The sequence below is a fragment of the Falco punctatus genome (assembly GCF_963210335.1).
Source record: "Falco punctatus genome assembly, chromosome: 11".
Classification (NCBI taxonomy): domain Eukaryota; kingdom Metazoa; phylum Chordata; class Aves; order Falconiformes; family Falconidae; genus Falco; species Falco punctatus.
Window position 1 is genome coordinate 28,871,182 of NC_137591.1, and position 19,318 is coordinate 28,890,499.

The 19,318-nt window shown below is 53.6% G+C and overlaps 2 protein-coding genes across 11 annotated transcripts in view; both read right to left on the reverse strand.

Moving 5' to 3' along the window:
• Positions 1-6: 6 nt before the first annotated feature.
• Positions 7-15,568, reverse strand: QSOX1 (quiescin sulfhydryl oxidase 1). Of its 2 annotated transcripts, XM_080407384.1 has the most exons (10): positions 15,432-15,568; positions 12,640-12,874; positions 11,945-12,427; positions 4,271-4,371; positions 2,903-2,951; positions 2,618-2,720; positions 1,751-1,841; positions 1,368-1,513; positions 790-924; positions 7-592 (listed from the first exon to the last, which is right to left on the reverse strand). In XM_080407384.1, the coding sequence occupies exons 4-10, from the start codon at positions 4,352-4,354 to the stop codon at positions 145-147; spliced, it is 1,056 nt and encodes a 351-aa protein (XP_080263510.1). In that variant the 5' UTR covers positions 4,355-4,371; positions 11,945-12,427; positions 12,640-12,874; positions 15,432-15,568; the 3' UTR covers positions 7-144. The 2 variants fall into 2 exon arrangements, with proteins under 2 accessions (XP_080263510.1, XP_080263509.1); XM_080407383.1 differs by lacking the exons at positions 11,945-12,427; positions 12,640-12,874; positions 15,432-15,568 and adding an exon at positions 6,444-7,138.
• Positions 13,440-19,318, reverse strand: part of CEP350 (centrosomal protein 350) — an 80,766-nt gene continuing 74,887 nt past the window's right edge. For all 9 annotated transcript variants that reach the window (XM_080407361.1, XM_080407359.1, XM_080407363.1 and 6 more), the window contains one exon: positions 13,440-17,523. In XM_080407361.1, the coding sequence (XP_080263487.1) occupies positions 17,359-17,523 (165 nt within the window). In that variant the 3' untranslated portion in view covers positions 13,440-17,358. The remainder of the gene's footprint in view (positions 17,524-19,318) is intronic.

Genomic DNA, 19,318 nt, shown 5'->3' on the forward strand with positions numbered 1-19,318 from the left:
AGAGCTTGACTCAGAGTGGGAGTCCTTTTCCTGGACTATCAAAGGAGCCCACGGTGATCAGCTCCCCGAGCTGAGCATCCAAGTCAGGCAGATCATCATCTCCAACAGCGGGTGACAGCATCTCTTCTGAAAAGACCTACTACCTCAACACCTGCAAGCACCGATCCTGCTCTGCCCACCAACACCTGCACTCCACATCTTGCATGAAACTCTCCAGCACCTGCTCATGGCTCCCATTGGGACTCTGGGCTGAGTTTGGAGATCCAAGGGGATGGGGACAGCCCCACAGAAGCCGTGGGACACGCTGAGCACCAGGACATGGGGTTCATGTCCAAGACCGCCATGCTTCACTACCTGGGATTGCTGGGATGTGGTGGCCCGCACCCTGCCTTTGCATTTCACCTTATAAATAGCTACGTGGAGGCACAGGCAGTTCCTCTCCTGACACCAAAAGCTCCTCACCTTCACCAGTGTGGCCACGTAGCACTTGAAGGCAGCCAGCTGGGCTCCTGACAGCGTGGCAGGGCGGGCAGCCTCCACCCGCAGCGAGTAGTGCAGTGTGGACTCCAAGTCAGCCATGTACAACTTGGAGCTGGGGAGGGCAGCACAACACCATAGTCCATCAGCCCGGTAATCCACACCCGCAGGCACCCAGCCACAATTCGGGGTTTTTCCCAGGGGAGACACCATCCTAGCCCGTTGCCCACCCATGGCCAGGCCACCTCCTCCTCTCACAAGCCTCAGCCTCCTCCCACAGCCCCAAAATGATGAAGGTGGGGGGGACCTGACCGGTCAGCATGCTTTGGCTGGGATGGGGTGGTCTCGTTGGAAGCGCTGACTGTTGTGTTCAGCTTGTAGGAGCCACGGGTGACGCCCGAGAGCGCGCGCAGGTAATAGGTGTAGAAGGAGCGTGCCTCCGTGTGCCTGCAAGGAAGGAGAAGCCATGAACTAGACCCTCTTCCCTCCCAAACAGCCCCTGGCCCCAAGGAGGAAGCAAAGGAGACCAAAGGCTTAGCTGGACCGGCAACCTGGACCTGGGGAATGAACGCAGGGTGGTCCGTACTCTCCCCCTGCCCTGGCAGTGGGTGTCCTGGTACGCAGCCCAGAGCAGAGCTGAGCCCCAGGCAGCTGTGCCGTGCCACCTCCAGGCCGATGTGGCCGAGGGATGGCTTGGTCACAAGCCATTTTCCCAGCTCCAGGTAGGGCTGGCAGCCCTGTTCAGTGCCCACCAGCAGCCCCTTGCCCCCTGCCAGCCTGACCAACCCAGTCACTGTCTCTCACAATTACAAAGGAAAGCGCAAAGATGGGGCACAAGGCTGGCACCCCACCGGGGTCCCCAGAGCCACCCTGCCATCTCCCCCACTCACACTGGCAGGCGGGAGAAGGAGCCATTGCGGAGGAGCAGGTAGCCGGAGGGGAAGGTGGTGACACCGAACTTCTCCACGAGCTCCTCCTCGCTGCTCAGCACCCTCCTCACTGCCACGTTCTCGTACTGCAGCATGTCCAGCACCACCTGCAAGCCCAGTAGCCCCAGGGTCAGAAGGGAGGGCAGGGGGACTGCCAGCCCCCCACCGGGGATGCAGCAGGGCTATTGAGCACGCTGTGTAACACTTTGCACCTGCAAAGCAGCATGCACGCTCACCAGGGGGGCTGCTGGGAGAGGACTCCACTGCCAAAGGCACCCAGGAGTTATTGGGCACCGGGGATACAGGATTCAAGAGAAATGGGGGATAAATGCAGCTGTACTCACCTCTCTGCCCACGAAGGAATTGCTCTTCTCAAAGATCAGAGCCAGGTACTGCTCCTTGTTCCTCTGGAAGAAGGTGCGAACCTCCTCCGCACTACGAGAGAGAAGAAGATGGCAGCGGGTGCCTCAGTACCAGCCCGATGCTCTGCCCTCCTGCCTGAAAGTTCAGCCCTTGTCTGCTGGGATTTGGCAGGGGATGCCACTGCACGTTCAGCCCTACCCAGCAGGCAATTCCTCCCCGCTGAAGATTCCAGCCCAATTTTCTGCTCCGGTTCACAAGCTTTGAGAAATCCTGCAAGGATTAGCTAAGGAGGCAGAAAACAAAGCACGGGCAGGGCAGGGCAGGAGGGAGCTGCAGAGTCACCCCGGGAAAAAGGCAGCAATGAACTTGAACTGAGGCTGCTGGTTTTTTGGCTAGGACATGAAGGCACTGGAGACCTGAAGCACGTGCTCAACCATCGCTTTGGGAAAGCCAAACGCTCCCCTGGGACAGCAGAGCAACTGCCTGTGCCTGGCAAAGACAACCCAGATCCCAATAATTTTGTACTGAATCAAGAAAACCCTTTCTCTGGGCAGGAAAAAGCTGTTAACAGTAACAGCCTCACTCGCACGGCACGGCGCTGCCGTGTCCCCAGCCCAGGCACCGCTTGCTCTAATTAAGGCTGACAAGCAGGTTTGTTAGGGAGATGCAACAACATGGCCTGTCTCACCTGGGCCATATAAATGGCTCTGGCCTGGCCAAGTCATCTGCGCCGACCTGGGTGATGCAGTGGCTGCTCCATGGTCACTTTTGGCTCAGGATTTCCCCAGAAACCTGCTCTCCATGGGACACAGGCCGCCACAGCCACCCCCCCATCACCCCGCCCCTACCTTGCTGGCTCCAGCGGAGGACAGGCGGGCGGCCAGGCGTCCTGGCTCTGCTCAAGGTTGGCGATGATGGCATGGCGCAGGTCCTCGATGGTGGCACTGGGATCTGCAGGGTGGCAGGATGCCAAGGGGTTAGTCCTGGGGAAGCTGCCCCCATGGCCTGAGCTGAGGGGAGCTGCCCTGAGCCGCTCCCCTGGACTCCCCGAGCTCCCAACGCATAGCGGGTGCCGGCAGCAGGGCCACTTGCACCACCTGGGGTAAATAAACCCTGTGGCTCTGAATACTCACTGGTAATCCTTATCCCATCCTCTGCTTTCTTGCTAAAAGCTCTGAAGAACTGAAAGGGAAAAAAACCCAACACGAAGGGACATTGGAATGTGTTTGGACTAGGACAGGGAGGCAGTGCAGCTCAGCGGGCAGAAGCAGAGGCTCCTCCTGGGCCAGCTCTGCCTCAGTTTCCCTGTGATGTTACAACTTGTTAACTGACACCAGCCACAGCAAAGGGAGCTCCTGGCCAAGCCCCATCTTGTGGGGCATCCTTGGAGGGGAGGGACGTAGGCAGGGGCTGGGAGCCATGTCCAGCCTAGGGCTGAGCGCTGGCAGGCAGCAGGGCAGGTGCCTCCAGGGGTCCCAGGGAGGCAGCCAGGACCTTCCCGGTCCTGCAACCCACTGTCTCCTTACTCCAGAGCTCCCACAAAGCAAGAAGAGGTTTTTTTCCCCACTCCTGGCTTCCCACAGTAGCCCTAGTGCCCATGATACAGCCCCAGCAGCGAAACCAGGTTGCATCAGACAACTGTTTGCTTTGCAGGCTGGGCCAGGCGTGCGGGCTGTTTGCAAAAGGTGTTTGGCAGGGACAGGGGATGCGAAGCAAGTGACTTCTTGGCACCACCACATCAACACGGCTCCTTGCCCTGGGAGATGTTTCAGTCCATGTCCCACAGGCAGCGGGTGCTTGGTGACACTCCAGGGCACAAGCCAGTCTACCCAGTAAACTCTATAAGATCTGACCCCACCTTGGGCTGAGCCTGTGAATTGTAACTGAGGACATTATCTGATGAAAGCCTTATCCCCCTTGTTCCATCTCAAGCCGATCCTGGCTTTTGCTGCCTGCACCTGGGGTGCTTTGGCTTTATTGTTTGTGTTGGAGCAATGCTCTGTTTGCAGTGGGAAATACTGTGAAAGAGCATATTGACACAACTAAGAGGCCAGGCATGGGCCCAAGAGGAGGGACTGCACCTTTCCAGCTGCCGCAGGAGGCTCCCAGGAGAGCCCTGCGCCGCCTCCCGCAGCATCCCTGTGCCCTCCTCCAAAACCTGCGCCTGCAGCTGCTCTCTGCCCTTCAGCAGACTTTCCCAGGCATTTCCCATCCAGGTTTCAGACTCTCCCCTCTCCTGGGAGGGATCTGGCTTCTACGTTTCACCACGAAGCAGCGTTTTGTCTTTCCCCCTCCTTGTTCCTACGTCACCCAGAGGTTGGGCAGCCTGCAGCCCAGCCGCAGCTATGTTTTGGGGAAGGACAGAACAGCTCCAGCCTGTAAAGCCCCAAAGGGAATGTTTTGATGCAATAGCACCGTTGGTCTGATTGAGCAAGAGAGTGACAGGCCAACAGGCAAAGCCCAGGGAAACCAGGCAAGTACCCGGTACACACAGCCCTTACCTTCAGTGTGGGGAAGCCTGTTATCCCAAAATCGGTGCACACTTTCTGGTTGGCCTCGTCAGCACAGTCGATGGCTGCCAGCATCACCGCAGGCCTCCACTCTGCAGGGACAGAGGATGCGGTCAGCTTAGCTCAGCCCCTCTGCAGCCCCCAGATCACCGCTCTCACCTCGCAGGAGACCAACCGATGGTTTCCAAGCCCCACAACACCCAAAGCTACGGTCCGCGCTGGTGTTTGGCGCCCTACTTCTGGGGTGGCAGGAGCACAGGGAAAGCCATGTGAGGCGGGACCAGGCTTCGCACACCCTGCCCTCGCCGGGGCTGGAGTGCAGGCAGCTCTGCCCGCGGCTGCCTGCCTGTCCGGTTCTGCCTGCCCAGCCTCTGCCCCAGCGGGAAAAGGCCGCCAGAAGAGGAGGGACAGCCAACCGTGGCTGGGGGCGAGCAAGGAACATGGGCTCCAGCTCGTCTCACCCCAGACCAAGAGCACAATCGATAACTGAGAGGGAACAACCCAAAACCAGTATCTGGGGCACCGCGGCAGAGCCTGCCCAGGTGCCGAGCATCCGCTCCCCCTCTGCAGCTCCCACCACCACCTCCCCGGGGAGGAACAGCAGGTCCCTGGAGTAAAGTAGAAACCAAGAAAAGGGGGCATGCAGGCATTTCAAGCAGCGGGATCTGCAAGCCTGTAGCAAAATGGAGATAAAAGCTCTGAAATGGCTTCTTTTTAGAGTAAGGGACAAAAGCTGGAGAACGTCCAGCCTCTCCTTTGAGCGGGATGGGGAAGGACATGGTACCAGCACACGGATGAAGCCCATGCCACCCTCGGTAGGAGCCTGCTGGAGGTGGGGACCCACTGGGACTGTCCTGTGTTGCAGGTGACCTGCTTCCCACTGCCCTGGCACCAGTAGTACTGGGAGGGCTGGCTGCCAAGCCCTGCTGCAGGGAGCCAGGAACACTCCTAGACTCATCAGCACGTGGCACCCACAGGTCATCCCAGCATACTCCCCATCCAGCCCATTCCTGTAAAAACCCACGCGTGGGAACAGCGGTGAAGATGCTGAGTGGCGTAGGAGTGGCTTCCCTGCCCAGCCTCCACGGGCATCCCATCCGCAATCCAGCCTCCGGAGCGGGGAGCCCTGGCGGAACCCCGGTTTGGAGAGGGGCCAGGAGAGCCGGCATTCCCCCGCAGGGCCTGGGCACGCACCCCATTCCTCACATCCTGCCCCATGGGGGAGCACTGACGGCATCCCCTGGGAGGGACGGCATCCCCTCGGAGGGACGGGATGTCTGCCCCGGCCAGTGCCCTGACTCACCTGGCAGCGACCGCGCTCTATCAATTAACGCAGTAACAGGGAGAAGCCGTGGGCACCCCAGGGTGCTGAGGGAGGCAGGATGAGCCCCGGCAGGGCAAGGAGCTTGGCAGCAGGGCATGCAGGTCCCCAGGTGGGGCTGAGCACCAGCCAGGCCAGCATCAAGGTCAAAGCCGGGAACAAACCAGCTGGGATCAGCCTGGCTGCAGCGCCCTGCCAGCACCACGGAGGAGTGGGGCTAAGGGAGGGTCTGGGGGTGGCAGCAGGACCCCCAGTGCCTGAGGCAGGCTCAGGTTGAGCTTCTCCCAAGCAAAGGGGGCTCCAAGGATGCTGCTAAGCCATGCCTGGTCATGGCGGGGGGGGCCTGGGCCTTCCTAGCAGGCTGAAACTTCAGGGGGGGCTGGGGCACAGGGGGCTCCAGGGGGGCCGGTGGAAAGGAGGGCACAGAGAGCTGAGTGGTGCGGGTGGGGAGGGTGCATTGGGGACGCGCGGGTGCTGACAGGACCAGGGATGCGGGACCAGGGATGCAGGGAGGACTGAAGAGCACTGACGGGGATGACGATGACGACGACACAACAAAAGGACAGCGATGCAGGAGGGATTTCAGAGCACTGCAGGGGCACAGGGAAGATTTGGGGGTGCTGACAGGAGAGCAGACAGGGATGCAGGGGTGATTTAAGGGTGCTGGTGAGGACACGGGGGCAGAGACATGAAGGATTAAATGGGGTGCTGATAAGAGAAGCCAGAAACGGGGGTACGGGGGGCCCACGCGCAGCAGATGAAGGACACAGGGAGGGTTTGGGGGTGCCGGCAGGGCAGGCAGAGACGCGGGGAAGGGGCAGCGGGGCACAGGGCCGGACTCACCGCGGAGGTCGTGGGCCAGGGCCCGCCATGTGGGCGCGAAGTGGACGCAGTGCCCGCACCAGGAGGCGAAGAACTCGACGACCCAGGCGCTGGGGGAGCCCAGCAGCCGCCCCTCCGCCCCCGGCCCCAGCAGCTCCAGCGGGTCAGAGGGCGAGTACAGCTGCCGGGACCGCGCCCCCGGCAGCGCCAGCACCAGCGCCAGCACCAACGCCAGCACCGCCGGCCACCAGCCGCCCCCCCCGCCGCCCCCCCGCGCCCGCCGCCGCCGCCACATCGCCCGCCAGGCCGCCCGCCGCCGCCCGCCGCCTTTAGGGCCGCCCGCACGCCCCGCCCACCGAGGGGCGGGCAGGGGGCGGGGCCGAGGCCGCCCGCAGAGCGGCGCCCCCTGTCGGGCGCACAGCTCCGCCCCCCCGCAGCGCCCCTGCGTAACAGTGGGGACGCCCCGGGCTTCCCCCGCGGCGTGATGCAGGGGGCGGCCGCAGCGCCACCCGTCCACGGGAGCGCGGGGGGCGTCAAGCCACCTACCGCCCATAAAGCGCTGAAGGGCGGCGGCGGCTGGCTGAGGCCCCAGAGCCACCATTACGCCCCCCCGAGAGAGCCGCCAGCCGGGGGGGGCAGCAGGGTGGGACGCCCCGATGTCAGCCGGTGTCATCAGGCAGCGCCTGCCGGGATACCCCGCAGGCCACGGGGACCCTAGAGGCCTCACCCCAACCCTGCCAGCGATATGCCACAAAGGTACCCAGTGAGGCCCCCAAAATCCAGCTCTTCCACCCCAAAACCTCAGTGCTCTGCCCGGGCAGCCCCACATCCCGGCCCTGCCACCGCTCATGTTCCTATGTCACCGGTTGCCAGACACAGAAGGTGCCCGTTGCCCAGGAGCCCGGGCACCCACGGCGGGGGTGGCAAGGCCCTGAAACCAGCCCCCACCCCCCCCCACCCCCGGGGCCAGGTCCCCGGCACTGGGGTGCCCATGGCTGCTGTGGGCTGGCTGCTGGCTCGGTCCCCGGGCAGGCCATTAGCCACCCTGCGCCCCACCTAGGTATTTGATGCAGACTTGCCATGCTAGAAAAACAAGCCTGCCACTGCCAAGCCTTGAGGTGGCTGGGGGGGGTGGGGTGGGCAGGACCCCCCCGCAGGGCACAGCTCTGGGGTGCTGCAGGGCTCCCCGACAGCTCAGCCCGGGGGGACAGAGCCCGTCGGACACAACATTTGTGGGATCGCTGCCACGCATCATCCGCGTCCCAGCTGGTGCAAATGGGGCAGAGGATGGCTGCCCCAGCCCTGCCCGCTGTAATTAAATGCTTAAGGGATTATCACACCTTGCTGTCCAACCGGGCGGGAAGAGGCACAGCCCGGCCGCCAGCGCTGCTCTGAAGGTGGTCCCTGCCGTCCCCACCGCCACTGACCCTGCCACAACGTGTCTTCATCCAGCTGGTGATTAAAAGACAAAAAATCCCTGTGTTTAAGGACGTTCATCACCGTTATTTTACCCTAGGCTAAAGTCCTTATTTTAAGGGCTCATCAGCTTGATTAGTTTATCACAGCAAAGGGGAGGCGCTCAGCACCGGCATAATTGCCAGCATCCTCCCCATCCAGCTCACCCCTCCCTCCCAGGGTGCCCAAATTCCTTGAATCCTTGCAAAAGCGCCATCTTAACCCAAAGGGAGACCAACCAGAGCCCGCTCCCTGGGGCTCGGGCTCCTTCCGAGGTGAGCCATGCCATTGCTCATCCGCCGAAGCCCTGGGGTGAGGATGCTCCTGCTTCCGGCTGCTCCGGGACAGCCAGGGCTGCGGGTGCCACCAATGGCCCTGCTGCCATGCTGGCATTCCCAGTCCCCACACCTCCCCAGGGAACAGCCTTCTGCAGCGGCAGGGTGTGGGGCTTTCCAGGCACGGGCTTGCCCAGAAAACCTTTTTTCCTTATAACATTGCTGCGAAGCAAGAGATGGGGCTTTTCTTCCATCTGGGAAGAGCCAGATTTTTACTGCAGAATGCCCCGAGACAGGGCATGGGCACGGAAAGCCGAAGATGAAGCAGACATTTTCAAGCAACCCATTTTAAGATGGATTTGAGAATAACTAAGATGAATTAGGGGGGAAAAAAAAAAAAAAAGCAAGAAGCTGTGTAAGTCTGGGGAGGTTTTAGAAATGCCCTCCCAGTGCTGCCTGCCCTATTGTCCACTCTTGCTTTGCACCCCCTCACTGCTAGCAGAACCTGCGGGCAGCAAAGTACAGGGGCTGGGGGCTGGATGTCTCTAATGCCTGGCTGCTGAGCCCCCAGCCCACCCCAGAGCCCAGCTTTTAGGCACTTGTGGCACCTTTAGGAACCTCCGTGGTTTTCAGTTGCGCCGCACAGCAACGCCTTCAGCACCCACCTTGGCATCCTTAACTTTGGGAAGAGTTGTGCTTCATGCCTACGTAGCAAGGCCACGGGCTAAGGCGCACTGCAGGCGTTCCCATGCCACACAAGGTCCCCAAGCAGCAGCTGAGTGGTGGCTTTAGCTCATTAAGCTCATCAGCTCTCAAATCTCCTTTCTCAGACCAGCAGCCAAAAGGAATCTCCTTGAAGTCAATGAGGTGTGGGCAACACCAGCAGGCTGAGAGCCTCAAAGGCCGCCAAGATCTTCCCAAAATTATTTAAGCCCTGCAGAACTTGTTTTGTGCACCCAAGATGGATCATTTTCACAGACACAAAGGGTTACCCTGACTACCCTGTGCTGGGTTAGAGACAAGGCGAGGAAAGAGCGGTTGGGGTTTTATGTATTCAGCCCTTGAAGTGCTGGAAAGGAATACACTTCAGAAAACGAAGAAAAGCTTTTACTGTCCTTTTTTTAAAAGCATGAATCTGACTGCAAAACACCGAGCTCAAAATGGTCAGGTAAGCTGATCCCAGACCTTCTCACTTCCCTTTAGTTGTGAAGGTTCCAGGACAGGGAGATCCTGAAATGGACTTTCTTCCTTGAAAATTAAAGAACACGTTCCTACCTAATTGTGTGATTCCAGGAACTGACTCCAAGAAAAACACGCAACCAATGCAAGACTCATGATACAATCATGGCAACCCCGTCACCCGGCCCTGGCATTTCAGAGGCTGTTCAGAGAAGTTTACATGCAACTCCCCCGTGAGCGTTTCGGAAATACCAGTTGCAGAGGAGGCTTGACCATTTCCCTCTCCTTCCAGTCACAAGATGGGACTGATGGACTCAGTGAAGCCCTCCTCAATCTGGAGCACAGCACCGCTTAAAGTGTGGTCTTCCTCCAAATAAAAGAAAAAACCTCATTTCCCCGATCAGCATCTTCAAACAGCCTCAGAGGGTGAGTGAGAATTGTGTCCCCTGCCACCTCCCAGCCAGCTCAAGTCAGCTGGAACGCTCCAGTCCAGGTGGCACTTTTCCACTGGTGGCACTAGTCACACCTCCTTTGAGACACAGTTTCAGACAAGACCTTTGGCAGCGCCTGCACGATAAACCTGCCAGCTTCCGTGGCTCTGCCGAGACAGGGATTAACACGCGGAATGGATGTGAACCCCAGCTGCTTCCCACACCCTGCATCAGCTCTTCGGGCTGACACCTGTGAAGACCAGGAAAGCCCCTTGCAGCCCTCCTGGGAGCTGGGAATTGCTGACTACACGAGACAGGCTTAGCTGGATACAGTTGATTTCTACCTTTCAAGCCCAACTAGCCTGTAATGACAACAGGCATAAAAGAAAATCTGGGGTGCATTCTCAGGATGTGATGAATGTGTTCACGTAGTTTGTGTCTGCAGACAGAGACTACAGCAGTACCAGCCCCTTTCTGCTACTCACCCTCTGCTGATTCATCCCTGCTCGGGAGAGCAGGCAGTCACAGCAGTGACGCTGTCCTTGCTCTGTTTGGGGGTACCTGGGGGGACTGGGAGGAACTGCTGCTGTCTTTGGTATGTCTGGGTAGGAAACGTTTTACCCGCAAATTTAAGATCTACTTAAAGCCATAAATCATCATCGTGACCCAGGATACACAGAGCAGATGTTTTCCACTCCAGCTCATCTGCCCAGCTTCCAGGAGCAGATCGGAGGAGGCCACACCGCCCAGATTTGCCACATCATTATTTGGCAGCTGGTTTAATTGCAGCGCATGAAACTGAGAATGCCACACGGATGACAACGGAGCACTCCTCTCTTGCTGTGACAGTAGTCCTGCAACATAAGCAAGGGCTCACCTACCAAGGACTGGTGTGCCCAGTCGCAGGTTCACTGAGCAGAGCACTGGCTCCATCACCTCTGCAGAGTAGTGCAGCGGGACATGGACACTGTACCAGGCTCCTTGGTGAGCCCCTCAAGCCAAGCAACACGAAGGATAGGATCCCCTGCAGCCACCTTTATTTTTCTGGAATAAAAGCAAATAAAATCCCTGGGACAGCCCCCCAGGGCTGGCATTAATTCCACCTCCAGCAAACTCACAGACAAAGCCCTAGATTTCATGGGGCAGTGACAGACGAGGGAGTCTGCAAGACAAAGCCACCTGAAACCAACATTGGAGCCCAAGGGACACAGCAGGTCTTGCACCGCTGGAGCAAAGGGCTAGAAAACCAGGGCCAAGAGAAACATTCAGAGCAGGAACCAACCAGATCCGCTCCAGGCCATCCTCACACAGCACACTTGGCTGGCAAAAGAAGGCATTTTCGCCCCAAGTGCCCTCCCTATGCCCTGCTCCTACCCAACCCTCACCCTCCTGAATTGAGCTGCTGCCCCGACAGTTCTATCCTCCTCCATTTCCCCAAATTTCTGCAGAATCTTAATCAGGAGGAGGCAGGAAGGAGCAGGGCTGAGGCTACGGGTTTTGTTTGCTCCAGTTTGCAGACCTTGCAGGGTGCCTCTCCCTCCCCCCCCCCGACAGGACCCGCATCCTGGAGAGCGCCCTGTGCTTTCAAACTCTATTACATCTCATCTGCATTCCGGCCCACCAACGGCCCGTGCTCTGGGCTGGGTGCCAGCGGCTGGGCAGCCCCCCTCCTCTCCTTCCTGTATGCTGATGAGAGCCGCTGGTGTTCAGCAGCTCCCCACAGGCTCCTTTTCTTCTGAGGGCTGTCTTAACGAGAGCCTGGACATTGCAGAAGCCCTTGTGCTAGGCAGGGAGCAGCGATGTCTGGAGCAGAGTCAACATTTCAAGTGCTCCAGAGCTCTGCCAGGCATTTTAGGAGCGGGGAGGCACCTGGGAGCAGGTGGCACCCAGGCAGGGAGGCACCAACACAGCCCCACTCGATGCACCGTGCCAGCAGAAAGGCGGCTGCCCGACGTTGCCCAACCCGGGAGTTTCACTAGGTCCACGGGTGAAACGGCTGTTGAAGGCAACTGCGCTCCAAGGGTTCTGGGAAGAGTTGCACAAACACCACCGTAGAAAGTCAGTGCCAAAGTGAAGCAACATAGATTTGCAAATGAGGAAATTAGAGCCTTCACCAAGCTGATTAGTGGCCATCCCGGGCAAGGACAGCAGTAGCAATGCAGCAGTTTGCTGTGTCACTCACCAGGGCACTGTGGCAACGTTCCCACTGCTCCAGCCGTTTTAAAGCAAAGTCAGTTCTTTAGCCAGGGAAGCACAGATGAATTGCTTTATTTTCAACGTGCAATGTACTCTAAGCCACTTCCAGGGATGGATGCAAGTAGATTGCTGTCCAAAAATACAGGACTCGGAGTAAAATCGCTGCAGGGTGAGGAAAGCAATGACACGGATGCTGTCCTGCTGCTTGGTAATGAGAGCGCAGAGGCTGCAGCACCACTCTGTCTCGGCTCTTTGGACATCAAATGGCCCACCGCCGCGCTTTGGCCAGTTCAACCCCGAGCTCAGAGGGCTGTGATGTGCTTCTCCATCTGTACAAGGGCTGTGGATGGTGTTCCCGGCACTCTCCACTGAGGACTACCACTGCACACCGGCACCACCGGACTGCAGCAAAGCTGCTTCCGTAACAAAAGTCCAAGCGCAGCAAGTCCTTCTCCATGATGAGGTACCTCTGTTAAGGAAAAGCAAAGAACAAACAAACTGCTCAGCACAGAGCAACACCTTTGCAATGGTTTTGTTCACGCAGGTTCCCTCCCGTTTAATGCATACGCCTCTCCCAGGCAGAGAAGAGTGGTGAGGATCCTCCAAGCTGGAAAGACCAACACTGGGTTTTGTAGACATCTGTAGTAAATGGAAAGCAAAGCCTATTCTGCTGGGCTGTACCTTAATAAATGGCACCAAAACAGAGCAGAGGTGCAGGAGCAGCAGCGGCTGTAGGCATTGAGGAGGCCCCATAAACACACGTGCTTCTGGCCTTACACATTTCATGCTGCCATGCATTTGCCATGTGCCCGCACACCTGTGTTTTGGCACTGCAAGTGTTCAGCTGTCCTCTTACACAGCTCTGGGACCTTTCACATGTTAAAGTGAGGTTGGGTGGTTGGTTTGTTTTCTTCTTCTGGAAAGGAAACAGCAAAGATTTAGGAATGTTCCACCAATACATAAAGTTTCCAGGCAGCAACGCCTGCTCCCTCAGTGAAGAAGTGATCAGTGCCGGTAACAGCAGCTCTACAGAGCTGTAACAATGTACAAGCCTAATGGAGGAATCCAAAACAAGACCGAGGCTCTGAAGAATTTAATTCCAAAACTGTTGCTTAGCATAAAGATAGTTCCACCCCCAAACGGTATAAACAGTGAGTTTTTAAAACCTATTTTAACCAAACTTGTGCAAGGAGTAATTTTTCTCCTGCAGATGATGCAGCGTGCTCCTGCAATGATTACACAATGCTATTTTATGTTTTGCTTTTGTCAACATTCACCTTTAACAGTAAGGAAATTCTAATAATGTCATGATTATAATTAAGGCAACTCTAATGGGATTTTGTGGACTGTGATTGGCATCCCAAGTACAGCATCAGACAGAAAGGGGAATGTACAAGGGACAAATCTCCAGGACACTGTCAGAATTAGCAGCCATTTGGGTAATTATAAAACTCCATTTTATAAAGAACTAGGAAACAAGATTAATTTATAAATCAGTTTATTTACAGATTTTGTTCTCTTAAAGTACATTTCAGTTACCAAAGATATTTACACTGGTGTACACAGGGACTACCCTGGTTATTTTACAGTTCTTAATTACAAAAAAAACCCCAAACCCTTCCGCACCCTTGGGTCTGTCTACTGTGCAAAGCTGCTCTGGATGTGAACATTAGCTGAAACTGGCCCAAAAACCAAGTTACCAGGTTATTTACACATGCACAGTAAACGGGTTTCTTTTCAGCATCTCCACAACACAGCACACAGGGAGATGGAGCCTCCCAAAAGGCGGCTTTGCAAGTGTATATCAAAAGGCTCTGCAAAGTCAAGGAAAAAACTAGTAAATGCAAGTTAATTACAGTATTTCTTTCATCTGTATATAATTTTGCATTTAATGTTTAAATTACAAATAAGTTCAATAGTTTGCTTTTCTCCATTTTAGTTGATTTGTAAACACTTCAGATGCACTAAATACCTTATAAGATTCAACTGTTTCTCTGCTGAAAAGTACTTTATTTTCCTATTATTATTAAGGTAGCTAAGGGATATGAAAATCAGAACTGCACGCAGTTCCTCGCAGAATAGTCACTTAAAAGGTCTCTATCACTGTGCTACTGAAGATCTTCTGCAGGTACACACTAATTCAAGTATTGCAAAAAGCTAAGGCCACTTTTTCAAGAAAGGAAAGTGAACAAGATGGGATTTTTCAATCCCTCATTCCACCTTGTGAGCAACAAGCCTTTTCTGAAAGGCAGAAATACTGATATTCCACAGCTCGGCTCAGGGAGCATCCTGCTGAGAGAGAGGTACTTGCGCTCCTTGTCCTCACAAGCCTGGGCTTTCCCACCTGGCACCGAGATCCCCCCCCAGTGATGACAGCCACAGCCCTAAACAGCTTATGGGCCTCAGAAAAAAACGCCTCAGCCTTGAATCTTCTAATGTGGTTGCACCAAGATTACCAGGACCCAGGAATATAATCTTGTTCTTACAGTGAGAAGGCTGGGGAGAGGAAACTGAGAATTCAGCCTCTGTTTGTGAGGCTCCAGGCTTCCCCATACCTCCTCGTTACAAGCTGAAACCCAGACAGACCATTGCTTCATTGCTGTAATCATCAGTCCACAAGTACTCGAGACACTCCAGGTTTTGAGTATGCACTCAACTCAAAGCAACTCAACACACTCTGAGGTACTGAGAAGATATTCACGTATGTTCAAGTCTTTTTAGGGTTGCTCCTAGCAAGGATTGCCTCCAAAAATAAATGGGGACGTTTGCAAAGGAACGAAGCCATTACTTTGACTCAGCTTCCTTGTGCCCAAACAGCTGTAAAAATAGTTACTACTTCTGTTGAGGGTACTAAACTAGTGCTATCCAAACCAGCAAGACAACAGGCGTATGACGTCCGATGGTCCCTGGTACCTTGGCAGGCCAACCATACAACCTTCTCCTTGCTGGTGGGCAGACCAGAAAAGCCATGCCAGCCCTGCAAAACAGCCGAAAAGCCTCGGGGGTGCAGGGCAACCTTCTTAACATCAGCCACAGAATCTACAGAACAGAAACTAACTTTGTTTCTCAGATACTCCAGCTACAAACCTACGCTGCAGGTTTCTGCCTTCTTTCTGTAATTGCTACCTATAAAAATAGCAATCCTTGCTATTGAAAAAGATACACCCAGGAAAGGGAGTCTGAGGTGGTGACCCAATCAGTGACACCATGCTGGTTAAATGCAGCAGCTTTAGTTTGCTTCTTTCTTAAGCATTCAAGAGTTTCCTGGTTCAGCATCGTAACATTTTACGTGGACAAGTGAATCACTGAGGAAAAAAAGCTGAACAATGCTTCACCAAGACCATTTGATTTCCAGCCAGCCAGAAGGGCCACGACTGCAGGACAGATGCGCATGTGCCTGTTGGAGGTGTTCCTATACACCATTACCTCCTCCTTGTCCTTCTACTCATTAAGCTCCCATGAATATGGCTCACCATTAACTCACAAGTGAGGTGCTGGCAATACTACATCTGAGAATCTGCATGGACCTCTGACAAATCCAACATTTCCCAGTGCTCTCCCTGAAGAATTACCAGCTGTGTGTCGTTGTGCAAAATGCAAATATTCCAACGATACCTTTAAAAAAAAAAAAAAAAGGTGGAAAAGAGAAAACAAAATGGAGCAGTAGCAGAGGTATGCATAGCAGGAAGCCCAAGAACCAAGCAGATAACGAAATGGTAAAGATCTCCCCGCCACACCTGTTGTGGGCCGCAGAATCTTTGGGGCACCTGTGAGGGCTTCAAAGCGTCTTTCTGCGCTCTGGTGTGTCTGAAGAATCTGACTCTCCTTCGGGTCTTGTCCCGGGTTAACAAACAGGGACATCCACTATTAAGGCATCAACGTTCAACCCCAGATTGTCTGCATTCCTCCAACAAAAACACAGGAATGGGACGGACAGGTTAAGAATGAGCACTCAGCAGAAGGACACCGCAGTTGAACCCAGCACCAAATCAACCACGTAACAGCTGCCCATGGCCTAGAATTTCTGGGAAAGGAAGGAAACAGATGGAGCAGGGAAGTTTCACATCATTTTTCAGCACAGCCCTCTCAACTCTCCATTGTCTCTGAACTAAGTGTGGTGAAGCTCCACTCCTAGTCCTGCATTTGCACCCCACCCCTGGTCACTGAGGTTTGGTTCTTTCTTACTTTCCCTGCCCCATACCTGCCTCAAGAAGCTGCAAGTTTTGTGCAAAGAATACAGGGCTCTGGAATTTTCCAGAACAGATGCTTTCTCAAGTTCGGCTGTCTCAAAACGTAAGACAGGTCAGCCAGCGGCACAGGACGCTCTCCTATAGCCCACTTAATAAATTATCTGAAAATAAATAAAAACCCCACAAGCAGAAAACATGCAGACAGTCAAGCACTGGACACCGCTTTCTTTGGTGAATACACTCTGTTCTCTAAATTGTTCAAGTAACAGCTTCTCCCAATGTATTAGGTGACAGTAATGGCGGAAGCTGAGGGATTGAAGGCCAAATTTTTGTGAGGAAACGTTTTCCATTCCTGCATGTCTCATGCCTGAGAAAATCCTGAGTATCCATTATCTGGGAGCAGCTGGTGCTCCAGGAAGAGAAGTGCTACACAGTAGGAGGAAAGTTGTGCACGGGCTCATCTTTCACACTTGACATTAGGCGGCCTTTATCTTGCTCCACCTTGGGACTGAAGCAAGTTACATATGAAAAGCAGCAAGAATTCTTTACTTGAATGCAGAAAGCAACATCATCCGATTTCCCCGGACTGGCTGGCACCATACTTGATACCACACCACAGAAGAAAGCTGAAAACCAACTTCACAAAGAAGGGAATTAAACAGGCTCTGGAGCAGAAGAAACTGATGCACATTGTTAGGGCTGCAGGAGAAGAGGTGTTAAGATCGTAACACTGTTCAGTACAGTAAGTCTCCATTTATGACTAAAACCTGACCAAACTGTTTCTTCTCCGAATTACTCACATTTCTAAAGACAAGTCAAGTACTGATGGCTAACAGCCATTCCAGCAAAACAGCCAACAGCCCAACTTAACCCAGCCCTCTCAGAGACAAGCTGAACATGGCAAAGCCCCGGGCCAGGGCCCCAGACAGCTGCTGACAGTTATGTGGCATAACTGCATTGGCACACGAACAGTCTTGAGCATTCTGCAATACAGCCTCGAGTGAGGGATCAGCTTGTTCCAAACAATAAATCCGGTGCGAGGTCTCTAGTGGCAGCGGACACAGATCCAGGTTCCTTTAATCACATCTGAACTGCCTTTAAACCCAACGTGTGCAAGTCCAGCAGCAGCGCTCGCAGGGTGGAGAGTACATCGGGAGTCAGAAAGGCCCGTGACTCAGTGGTTACACAGCTGTAATTTTTTTCAGCACTGTCAGACAAGCAGTAATCTCCGCTGTTTCTCATTTATCTGGTTCAGTACATCAACAGTGTCTCTGATTAAGGCCTCGAAGATCCCATCTGCCAACTGCATCTTTACACACAGTTCATCCTCATCGTAGTTCACCCACTGCGCTTCTTCCTCATGAAGTTCCTGCACCTTGGAGGGTGAAAAGGAAAAGACAATACAAACATTACAATTCTGTTGCTCTAGGATAACATCCTCTGCAAAGTTCCAGAAAGAGTCCAGAACAGCGTGCATCTGCCAACAACCTATCTGTCTTTGTAAGAGATTACAGGAAATGCTTGGAATAGCAAAATGAACACAAATCTATTTGAATCACGGTAAATGTTCACTGTTTGAGTGTTTTCCACCTTTCACCGTAGTATCCATTTTAAAGGATTTCATATTACTGCACAAGTGTGCATATTACTGCACACATGAAAGAACTCAGCTAATGGGATACCCTTGGCCAAGAGCAGAAGCTCCATTTAAAAAGTCCCAAACTATGTATTTGCAAGAAGCTGATTCCATGCAGCTTAAACTGGGCAGAAATCATGCAAAAGCCTTGAACAGGGGAAGGAGAAAAAGAAAAGACTATACTGCTGTTCCGTTTATTTGAATAAGAATTAGAAAATCTAAAGGAAATAACTAACTTCTCCAGTTCAGTATAGGAAGACAAAACGCTGGCAAGTGTTGAATGATAGTATTACACTCATTCGCAGAGAATACTCCATGCTTCATTGGATTTGACTGCATTACTACAAATGGAATTTTGTACCATTACATCCACAAGCATAACTCTAGAGTGTTTATTTCCCTCTATTCCTAAATTGTTGACAAGCAAAATCCTGTTTTGCTGGTCGCTGGCAAATAGGTGTTTTAGTAACAGACAGAAATATATAATTTCATTCAGCAAATCAAGTCTTACCAACAGTCTCTCCAAAACGAACGTCTCCAATTAAGCTTATTAGAATTTGTTTTAGTGACCATTTCAGTATTACAGACACATCCTAACAAAGCTCAAGCTTTTGAGAAAAGGAGGAGTGGGTGCAAGCATCGCTCATATTTAAAATAACAAAGAAAACCTGTTGAAAACTCTTTCTCTGCTCAGCTTCAACAGAAAGTTCTGACCATAAATCCTACGCTGAACTCAATACACATCTACAGTGTCCACTTAGACAAGTGGGCCAGACAGCTAGACACTGCTAAAACAAGGTTAAACCATACTGAAAATCCACCAATGCAGTATCAATATGTAATAGTGTTGTTATCTAAAGAGAGTAGAAGAGCTACAGCCCCAGTCCCCTCTCTTCCTCCCTTTTGCCTGAAGCTGAACTGCCCAGAAACTTCTCTCTTGAAGATGACAGCTTCTGTGGCATAATGATAATTCAATAACTCAAACGCAGTGTAAAGCCCAAGAACAGGCTGCTGCGGGAACCCCAGGGAACCGGCACGGCTTTGGGGTTTGTAGCCATTCATAAGGCCTCAGTTATACGTAGGGTTTCAGTCTGACAGCTCCTTTCTCCCTCCCTTAAGAGAGCTTGGGGAGAGGGGCAGGGATCTCATCCTGCAAACAGCTTTGGAAAGGTCACACTCCATGCTTACAAAGCCCTGTGCTACCACACCGAGCAGTCCTCTTTGGCACAGCCCTCTTTTCCCATACAGCTGTCAAAGATGAGGTGTTAATGGTTTCATTATGCTTCTTACTAATAAGGAAGAAGCCGCAATATTGACAATCAAACTTTGAACCAGTTTTGTAGGTGAAAAATAATTTAAATTGAATGCTAGCAAGCAGCTGGTAACTGGGTGTAAGTCTGTGTGTGGGGTGAATGTCTGAAACAGACTTCTGAACTCTCAAGCAGAAGTGTGCTGCCTGCAACCTGGTTGTAAATTTTGATAAACCCAGCAATAAAGAGGCATAAGATAAAAGCACTGATTTCGAGGCCCATCA